The sequence below is a fragment of the Moschus berezovskii genome, chromosome 17 (genome assembly GCF_049115385.1).
Source record: "Moschus berezovskii isolate FMDL1 chromosome 17, NW_MosBer_1.0, whole genome shotgun sequence".
Lineage (NCBI taxonomy): Eukaryota > Metazoa > Chordata > Mammalia > Artiodactyla > Moschidae > Moschus > Moschus berezovskii.
The window spans coordinates 22,528,058-22,539,277 of record NC_142476.1 but is presented as its reverse complement, the minus strand read 5'-3'; the positions used below and the strand labels follow the sequence as shown (position 1 = coordinate 22,539,277).

General features: G+C 39.0%; 1 protein-coding gene across 7 annotated transcripts in view; it reads right to left on the bottom strand.

Annotated features, from left to right (window-relative positions):
* Positions 1 to 351: 351 nt before the first annotated feature.
* PROX1 (prospero homeobox 1) overlaps positions 352 to 11,220 on the bottom strand; it is a 60,946-nt gene continuing 50,077 nt past the window's right edge. For 6 of the 7 annotated variants that reach the window (XM_055419069.2, XM_055419065.2, XM_055419070.2 and 3 more), the window contains exon 5: positions 352 to 6,674. In XM_055419069.2, the coding sequence (XP_055275044.1) occupies positions 6,486 to 6,674 (189 nt within the window). In that variant the 3' untranslated portion in view covers positions 352 to 6,485. The remainder of the gene's footprint in view (positions 6,675 to 11,220) is intronic. The other variant, XM_055419071.2, reaches the window with a different exon arrangement.

Here is an 11,220-nt window from a genome sequence, read left to right as displayed (position 1 = left end):
TGCCATTGATAGAAAAAGGAGCTGAAAATGGAAAATACCATTACCATTTAATAGCTTTTCAGTTGGCACTGATTCTAAGCACTTCTCATGACAATAGAGTCAAAATATAAAGCTTTTGTCACTGAGGGGAAGAGCAAAAGGAGACATCTCAGAGATGGATAAGACTCAGTGTACAGAAATATGGCGGGCAGAAAGGGAAGTGCCGCTGTGAGTGACATTTAATAGGGTCATTGTCAAGCGGGCAAATGAGTTCTGATGATTCCTCAGGTTTTTGATTTGAAGATAAAGGAGACATGATCTTAAACTAAAGTAAAAGAGAGAAAGAAAGTTTTCCAAAGCCATACAACCAATGTTCTTAGTATGAAACATGCTGCCATTCCTGTCCAAAGGAACATTTCAGAAAGGTTTTAAATTTACATTAGAATGTAGTTCTGAGTTCAACCAGAGTGGAAACAATACAAGCTCTCACTCCCCATATTTCAAATAACATATTTACCATTTTGTGATTTGGGGGATATCTTTCCTTGTTCTTCAAATCACGAAACATTAACAATTGAACTGCATTTATTAGCTCACAACATTGTTTGGATCCAAAACTTTCATTGTTTATAAATTCTGAGGGTTAAATTTAAATCTGTGAGAAGAGATTTCAGACAGAAATCGAGCCATTTACTACAAATGTCTGAAGTGAAAAAAAGGCCGTTTCTATGAGTTGTGTGTAACGATCCTAGGTTTGTATGCCCAAGAATTGTAATAAAAGGAAAACTCCAGGGAATTCCCTGGCAGTTTAGTAGTTAGGACTCCTCACTGTGGGCTCCGAGGGCACAGGTTCAATCCCTGGTCAGGGAACTAATATCTTGCAAGCAGCATGACCAAAAATAACAAACAAAAAAATAAATTGCCAAACTTGCAGGAGGAAAACTCCATAATTGATATTACAGTCGCAGCTAGCCTGCCGTCCTACAACTGGACACAGGTCCAAAAACGAAATGTCACACGTTTAAAAGAAATCAAAGGGCACTGAGCTTGTGATGTATATTTTATTTTGCACAAGCTTGCATATATACTGCACATACATTCAGTTTAAGAGAAGATGGAAGGCACACAAGGCAATTGGACTACTGTATCCTTTAAGTGGTACAAAGCAAAAGGTAAAAGTTGGCAGAGTATACAAAAGCTTCAACACACAAAGTAAAAGCCCCTTCCCACCCTCCCCCCAACAAATTTTTTTTTCCTGTTTTAAAATTTAGTAGCTGCCAAACTAATTTTTTTTACTTTTACTTTAAAATCAATTGTCTACTGCACCTTTTTATTTACTTTTTAATATGGACAGGGAGTCTCATTGTTTTTTTTTTTTATCATATCAATTAATATTACAGTACATCCTTGGTAATACAAAATTGTACACCTTCATCAAATAAATTAGGATAAATTAAACCAATAAATTACGCAAAGTCTTCAGAACAATAGACAACAACAAAAATCCACAATTGAAATTGCCTCTAGCTAAAAAAAAAAAAAAAATCAAAAATTGACTTTATCAGTTCAGTTATTGTACTATATTCAAATCAAAGGGTCTTTATTACAAAAAAAAAGAGCTTAATAATGCTATTTACAACATATTGCTAAATAATATAAAGGCAGTGTTTTGTCACGGTTTATACTATATACATATGAGAAATGGCTGGGACAATATTGGGGGAAGCCAGGAACTTTGATTCTTCTGGGTATTGCTGAGACCAACCCCAAATACATTTGCTTTTCGAATTCTAATTTTGAAGTGGTAATATACAATTTTAAAATGCTTTCCCCCCTACGGAGAGGATTCAAATGTTTTAAAAAACAAAGAATGAATCCATTTTCACAAAAAACGGCCACTCTATCTGCCTTTTCTGCTCATGCTCATGTTTGCGCATTTTCGGGGGTGTCAGTTTTGAGAGAAGGCTCAGCTGAAAAGACTCAAAGTCCAGTTGCTCCCAGATTCTGTTATATTTCTAGAAGGATACTTATAAGAAGATGCAAAGGTTAAATACCAGTTTTGATCCCAGCTCTGAAAACGAGCATTTTAGCTTTAGTCTTATAGGTGGTTTACAACCAACAGATCTACAGAAAACAAAACTGCATTTCCTTCAACATCACATGTAAGTGCAATACGGTAACTGCTTACTCATAGAAACCAGTTACATCCTTTTAAGGGGAGCTTTTTGAAAACAATGCTTCTTGTAATTTGCAAACACGGAGTCTGTACCAGAACGAAACATTTGTACTATTCACACCAATAAAGAGTCTATAATACACATGGCAAAGAGATTCTGCTCTGTCCTCACACATACACGGCTTCTCTCAGGGGATTCTGTAAACCACTTTTTCTTTGATGAATTTATGGTTGCATCGGGGGAACATCCTAATTTGAAAGCCCCCAACTCTTTAGCTTTATGCCTTAACATTAACCTGTATGTGTACGCATGTATGTGTGCGTGGGGGGGGGAGGGGGGATTACATACTAAGTGTCTTCATGTACACAGAAAAGAAATTTCATAAATTTACAGAAACTGCATTACCCTTGCCCTTGACATCTGATGAAAGAGACTCTTATCTTTTAAAAGTAGAGAGCAGGATTTTCAAGAATGCTTTCAACTGTCTATACAGTCACTGAAGTGTTCCTAATAAATTCAACAGATGTTGTGAGAATGTAGTTATTTATTAAAATCTCATGTCTTACGTAACAACAGCCATGAGGTTAAATATTTACATTGCTTTATAAAAGTTCCCCTCTTGCTTTAGTGTTTTTGTTTTGCTTTTTTTTTGTTGTTGTTTTTAACATTTTTAAAAATGATATTCACCCACATCCCTAGCACAGCAACAAAGAGTCGGCAAACATAAAACACTTTAATGGAATAATACTTGGAGGCACAAAGCAAACTTCGGGAATATGTGGGTGAACATTTCCTTAAATAATTACTATATTCTACCATCTTCCACATTGTTTTACCAGTTAAAGTGAAATGTCCTCATTAAACAGCCAGAGATACAGTAAGAATTAAATGCTTTGTTGTTGCAAATAGAACATTCTTTTGACAAAACATAACAAATGCCTAAAATAGGTCCTTAAATCTAGGTAGGAAAAGGTAAGCTTTCCACTTCACGCGCATATATATATGTCTATTTTTACATGTGTGTATATGTGTGTATGTGTTTATGTTCACACATCTGCACACACATATATAGCACATGGTATGAAATATTGCTTCTATACTACTTTTCGTTAGGCTAAGAAAACACAAGATTTGCACCACAGTTACAAAAAATTGGCTTCTACAAGAATTTTCAAAACTCGAATGCTGCTCAAACAATTGAGGAAAAAATAATTTGCGGTATCAAACTGTTCTAAAAATTCTCTTCTCAAAAACGTATTCTCCCGCTTTGTTTTTAAAAAGACACAAAATATGCATAGCTATCAACGTTATGTCAAACAGCCAGAAAAAAAAAAACTAGTGTTTATTGCAGCTGTAGTAATTGGAAATAAAGTCAAAAAGATGAAATTGAAAGCCACAGAAGGCACAAGAACAATTGTACTTGTGGGAAAAAAGTGGGATTTTGAAGGATTTTAAAAAATCCCCCCGCTGGTGCATTTAGGTCTAGGCACAGACTATAACCTCAAGTGTAGATGCAAAAATAATTTGGGGTTAGCAGAAAATAAGTGGAAATGTGGTATTTCAACATGGACTTTAGACTTTGTTTCCCTTTGTAAACTGTCCCTAGTCCTTCACCCTCCCACCAGAGAAAGCGAACTTTCTCCCAAGTCGCCAATTTTTACGTGGTGAGAGTTGAACGAAGATTGGAAAGACGGTGATTTTAAAAAACCTGTTAAATAGGCGTTTTGAGAGACAGGCTTTTGTCATTTTCCAATGCACTGGGAGGCACAAGATTTTATGGTGGTGAAAGAAAAAGAATCATCTAAAAGCAAAATGATCAAGTTCTGGTTCCGGGACAATGAAGTGAGTTTCTACTCAGGCTGCAATTTCTACTCTGAAACAATTTCTATGCCTCAGTGAACATTGAGAGGATATTATTGTGGATAAGCACATCAACATTTGGTTGTGAATACACACTTTTGCTTAATTTGTCTATTTAAATTAGAAAGGCAGGGGAGAATAATACTAAAAATCTAAATATGTCTGGAATCAATACTAAATTTGCCCCAGATCAGGAAGATACTAGCAATCTGTCTTGATAGGTAAACACATCACGGTTTTGCCTTTTGCCTTGCAAATGGCAACACAATGGTGATGTGAATTCCATGGAACAGCAAAAAGACCCCGTTGCATACTGATATGAACAACGAATGCTATACTCTTGGGCGTGAAGCAAGGCGAAAGAGTGTGACCACAAGTTGAGATTGCTTCTCTACTTTGTGCTGATTGGATTTTTTTTTTTTTTTTTGGTTTGCATTATATTCCAATGTGATGATTATCTGAACATTTTTTTTTTTTCCTAAACAAGCCAGAACAAGAACACATTGTCTCTGATGGGCCTGTGTGTGCCGTGTAGGAGCCTGTGAGCTGAGGGATGGGTTCGGTTGTGCGTGCACAGGGAGGCTCGGGCGTCCCAGGCCTAGGCTGCTGCACTCCGTCCACACCGCGAGAGGCTGTGTCTCCTGAATGACGCAGGCATCACAGGACCACGCCGTTTAATTTAAAGTCAGCAGGTTTTAAAGCTTTGTGCTGACAATAATTGCCTTCATACATTCCTGTCCATCAGCAGAATTTATAAATGATGTTAAATTATAGCGATTGGGTCAGCTAGTCTCATGGGTCAACCGACATTCTCCAAAGTCAAATGTCATTTTTATAAGAATCAAGGAAAAACGGTATTTATGTTGTACATAATCTAAATACCAGGGTTTTCTTTTTTTTCTTTTTACTGTGTCATTTTAGAAGATGTAGCTCAAATTACTGAAGGGGAGGGAGGGTTCTGGAAAACACTATTAGAATAAAAAAGGAATTCTTACTGCCTCTGCACACAAAATCCACCAAGAAAACAAGTGTGAATGCCATACGGCTTTTTAAAAGCAAGTATGGAAACGTTGTACACCTTTGAAAAACTGGAAAAAGAAAAGAGAAAGAAAAACTGAGGAGAACCACTGAAGAAAGCATGAAATAGCAGCTAGTTTTCTTACGTGTGCTGAAATTGTGTCTTTTGGGTTAACTCCCAAACGCTCCTATTCTATACACTCTTCTCATGTTTTGGTCAATTACTAGCTTCTGAGTTAGAAGAGACTTTATCAGTTGCTTTAAAACACTGTACCTAAAATGAAAACACTTTAAATTAGACTGTCACCACTTTGAATATCCATCAGGGTAGGTAGTGTGGAAATGTATAGGAAAATAGGTCATTCTCAAATGTACTCCTCTCAGGAGGGGAAGATCCAGTCAGCAAGCAGCTGTCAACAAACTTCTAGTATAGGTAGGAATTTTATGGTCAAGTTAGGATGTCCTTTATTCCTTACCATAGAAAGGAATTCAGAAAATAGTGTTTTTTGGGAAAAAAAAAAATTGTTAAATACTAAACAGACATGATAATTCTTCTATAGCATATAAACAAAGTTGAGCAAAGAATAAGTTTGAAACTTATGTGCCTTTTTATATCTTAAGCAAGATAAACAGAAAATAATAACACATTATAGGGGTTTTCCTGTATGAAGAACGATAGGTACTCACTACCAAGAAGAACCTATTGCAAAATTCCGAGAGGTGACTAGAAACCACATGAATTTCCAGTCTCACCTTGAAAAGTCAGTTTTGTACAAAATTGCTCTGCCTCCAAAAGAAACTAGTTTGGGGTGTTTGCCATTTCTCTGAGGAAAGGCTTGACAGTTAGTGATTATGTTTTCTTTTTCAAATGTGGCCTTTTGGGGTACTTTTGCAAAGTGAGCTGTTGATCTGCCACCGGCATTATTTTTAAACGTGTGATAAAAAGCTACTTACTGAGTTCAAACCAAGCAAAATATTTAAGTTTCTCAAGTGGTTTCATTCAGCTTTCTGACCTTCTCAGCAGTAAACACGAGACACACCACTGACTGCAGAGCTGTGCTCTGTCCCGGGTCTCTCTCCGCCAACCGCCATTTGCAACGAACCACGAATCCAGCAGACGCATTTTAGACAAATGCCTGTCCTTGCTAATATAGACTTTACACACGTCAACATTCTTTTTTTCCCTGATAATTAAGCCTATTTTAAGTCTCCAAATGTTAAGGGCCTTGGGCAAAAGTAAACTAAAGGCGGCAGGAAAAGAACCATCCCCGTTGCAATTGAAAACAGAAGAAAATGAGAGAAAGATGATGGAGGAGGAATTACCAGCTGATTTCATAACATATCCATGCCTCCCATACACACATATATGAAATCAAAATCTAGACACGGATAACATGGACATCCAAAGGGGACTGCTACTATTCATACATTCGAAAAAAGTTGTTGAAATGTCTACTCATGAAGCAGCTCTTGTAGGCAGTTTGGGGATTTGAAAATCTCAGGGACTTCACTATCCAGCTTGCAGATGACCTTGTATATGGCCTTCTTCCAGGAAGGATCAACATCTTTGCCTGCGATAATGGCATTGAAAAACTCCCGTAATGTGATCTGCGCAACTTCCAGGAATCTCTCTGGAACCTGCTGATACAAGGAGACAATGGCATTAATAAAGTTTTCAGTTTCAAGTCTCCAGTTCTTCAAAGGAAATTGAGCTAAGGTCTTTCTTTCAGATAGGGGCTTACACGGCACCTGCATTTTCTAAAAATGGCCGACCCCTATTCTCTTATGTAAAGTTGTTATATATAGTAGCATTGTAATGTAGGGTTGACAGCTCTGTAGAGTTTTAGAAAAAGACTTGTGCAAAGGATACATGCAGACCTATTGAAAAACTTGGATTCCATTGTGAATGTTTGAGTAGAAAAATGGAGACATACCAATGGGACTCCTCACTTCATTAAAGAGGTGTATTCCAGAATTAGGTCTCTACCTTATCTTTCAGAATTTGAATCATATTTCCATTAGGAAAACAAAATGTCTTCTCAAAAGTCGACTAATAATTGGCCTTTGACATAAACTAAACCCATGCTACAAATGAAGAAAATGAAAACCTTAGTGTCCTGCTTGTATTAGAGGACTGTTGACTCTGTTGCTAAATTGTATACTACAATAATCCGCACTGTAAAGTACAGGCAGACCTCCTTTCACTGCGCTTTGTTTTGCTTTATTATAGCTCATAGATAGTGCGTCTTTTACGAATTGCAGGTTTGTGGCAACCCGGTGTGAAGCAAGCCTCACCATTTTTCCAATGATGCCTGCTCACGTCATGTGTCTGTGTCACACTTTGGTGATTCTCGAGACATGTCAAACTTTTTGCTCTTGTTATCTGTGGTCAGTGATTTGTGATGTTACTCCTGCAAAAAGACTACAACTCAAGGCTCAGGTGATGGCTAGCATTGTTAGCAATTAAGTATATTTAATTAAGGTATGTACTTCTTTTAGACATAATGCTGTGGCACACTTAATAGACTACAATATGGTATAAATATAACTTTTATACACACTGGAAAATTTTAAAAAAACGTCATGTGACTCGCTGTATTGCAAAATTTGGTAGTCTGGAATGGAACCTGCAAAATCTCTGAGGTACGCCTGTATGCTATATACAGAAAAAGAGTAAGATGATGATACTAATGCTGAGCCCCCAAATACAAAAGTGTTAGTTGCTCGGTCGCGTCTGACTGTGACTCCACAGGCTGTAGCCCACCAGGCTCCTCTGTCCATGGAATTCTCCAGACAAGAACACTGGAGTAGGTTGCCGTTCCCTTCTGCAGGGGATCTTCCTGACCCAGGGATCGAACCTAGGTTTCCTGCACTGCAGGCAGATTCTACCATCTGAGCCATCAGGGAAGCTCAAAATACAAAATGTGTACCAAATCCTAAAATTCTACATCAGAAAATATTTCACCTTGAGATGAGAATTTCTCCATAAGAGAGTGATTTATGCAGTTGACAGTAATAATACTCCACATTTTGGGGCTGCTTATTATGTGTCAGGTACTGTGTTATATACTGAATGTGAACTGTATCATTTAGTTCCCCCAACATCTCTGTGGTTATTAACCCCATTTTACAGTGAGAAAATGGAGGCTCAGAGAGAATAAGGGCATTATTCAAAGTCACTGTAGTTCAAGATAAACATTCTCCAAATACACTTTTCAGAAAATCTATTTGTTAATTCTTTTCTACCACAGCAATGAATATATGTGTGTGTTTTCTGTGCATGTGCTTATGAATTGTTTATTAGTAGTTGTTTAATAGTCTGACCTCTTGTCTAGGGAAAGGAATAGGTACTGATGCACTTATTTAGTAATCTTTGTAAGTTACATGGTAAAGCAGGACCTATCATGCCCACAATGAAACAAAGGATTCACAGAATCATTCCAGATACTCATAATTTTCCAAGTACACACTGACACTCTGTAGTTTTCCTTTAGTGGGGAAACTTACACATGAATAATGTTTTACTTTTATAGTAAGTGCAGACATTTGAGGAAGTAAAAGCACTGCAGCTGCACGTGTAGACGGATCTGTCTACACATAGACAAGAGGTGAGAGATTTTTATCTTGGCTCAGACCTGCTGCTCACCAAAGTAACAGAGAGGGGTTGTCATTTTGAACATATTTGATCCCATTCTCCCCACCTTTTCTTGCTTTGTGCAGTGGACCTTTTTATAATGATAGTAACTGTTAAAGAAAATGAAAATGATACCAGACAAACCTGTCTGAGACATTTGGAGTTGGACAAAGAAGTTCAGTGCTTCCTATGGCAAGTCACTTGTCCTTTGAAAGAAACCTAATGATGCTCCAGAAGAAAAAGAGCCCCAGTCTGGGGCCGACTGGACTCTAGAAAAAGTGAAAATGTTGAGAAGCTTCTCCCAATATATGTATATATATATAGGCTAGTTTCTCAGGACACAGTTCCAACCACTGCCTGGGAAATAATGGAAACACCACGTTGCTCCCCAGGGCTTTCCTAATGGCTCAAGCGGTAAAGAATCTGCCTCCAATTCAAGAGATGCTGGTTCGATCCCTGGGTCGGGAAGATCCCCTGGAGGAGGAAATGGCAACCCAATGTAGTGTTGGCAACCCACTCCAGTATTCTGGCCTGGAGAATCCCATGGATAGAGAAGCCTGGCAGGCTACAGTTCATGGGGTCACAAAGAGTCAGATACGACTGAGCATGCATGTAGCACCCTGCCCTCCATAAATGTGCAAACCCATATACTCCAAAGGCCATTCCCTGATGAGAATTCAACTGAACTCTGATGACCTTCTCCCCAGTCTTCTGCACATACACGCGTATTTGTGGGATGGGGAGGGCGTGGAGGGGCAATCAGCCCTCCCACTCACCTTCTACCAAAGAAAAATTAAGCAGCCTTTCTGAGTACTCTCCCGTCTTCCCCAAACACGATCCTTCAAATTTTGTCAAATGGGCGTTATTGAGAGAGGGATTATGGCTGGAGATCAGTTAAACAGTGCACCTACCCACTCTAACTACGGGGTTTGGGAGCTGTTAGACAAATGCTACAGAAACATAATAGGAGGCCTTTATTAAAAGAAACATTTCAAGAAATGTGGTTTCCCTGGCCGTCGGCAACAGACCCACAATGAGGATCCATGGTCCTTGAACACTCGAGGATGCAGCCTGGCCTGGCAGAGAGCTCTGGGGACAGAGCTATGGCAGGGGCGCCAGATGAGCCTACCCACTCCCAGGACCCCCAGGAGATCTGGAAACCAGGGCCAAGGAAGCAGGGATGACGTTTCAGATAGTCAGAGGAGGGGGATGCATCTAGAAAAGCATCAGCCTTGGAGGAGGGAAGAAGTGCAGTTCTGGGGGTTTGCCTGAGAACAGATCTAAGAAATTTCTTTGGGGGGTGTGCGCAGCTTCCACTCTGTTATTTTCTTTTTTATAATGTTTAAAAATGTATTATTTTTATTTCTTGGCCACGCCATACGGCATGTGGGATGTCAGTTCCCTGAGCAGGGATTGAACCCACCCCCTTGCATTGGAAGGTAGACTTTTAACCACCGGACCACCAGGGAAGTCCCACCCTGTTATTTCTTATCATTGGCCATGCTGGTTACTGAATTTTAGTGGGTTTTATCCTTTTATAAGGACTTCTCAGGTGGCGCTAGTGGTAAAGAACCCACCTGTGCCACGGCAGGAGAAATAGGAGATGCAGGTTTGATCCCTGGGTCGGGAAGATCCCCTGGAGGAGGGAATGGCAACCACTCCAGTATTCTTGCCTAGAGAATCCCATGGACAGAGAAGCCTGGTGGGCTACAGTCTGTAGGGTCGCAAAGAGTCGGACGTGACTGAAGTGACTCGGCATATACACACGCATCCTGCTTCAAAGATTCATTTCTTTTGGCAATACTCTTGGGCTGTCCTTTAACAAGCTTTGCATTTGTGTCTTGAGGTCATTTAGCTTTTCACCTACTTATATCTAGCTGTAGTGAGTTTATCATTAGATGTCTTTCGAGCACTCTCCTGGCTTCTATTCTGTGTTTTCCTCACAATGCTACACAGGGTTTTGTTGCATCGTCTTTGATAAACAGCTCAAAACGAGACCCTGCCTTCTGCTTTGCTCCACATTGCTCTAGAATCACACCTTACCTTCCCCCTATATACTTAAAAAAAAAAGAAATTTTAAAATAATGATAAAAAATAGCATTTAAAGACTTGAAATAGATCTCAAAGCTCATTTTATAGATGAAGAAAGTATGAGATTCTATGGGATGAAGAGACTCATGTGAAATAACCGACTAGGTGTATTGCCATTAAACCCTGCTGGCTCCTTTTAAATGCATTTTCAGTAATTCCTACTTATATGAGGCATCAAAACCTTGACAAGCTGTGGATTTGTGGTTTAGAGAAACCACAGAAGAGCTAGTAACTTCAAAATAAGTGGGAAAGACACCAAAAAGTCCCAAGAGGAGACTCAGGTTATTGGTTTATGTTTGGGAAGGGATGAATTCTTTGAGAACAAATGAAATGGTTTGCTAATTTTGTGCTTAATTTGAGGCAATACTCATGCAATGGACTGGGCTAGATAAAAGAAAGTTATAACGAGATCCTCTACTGCTAGAGCAATTACTCTTTTTTTTTTGGTGGTTCCACAGAGGT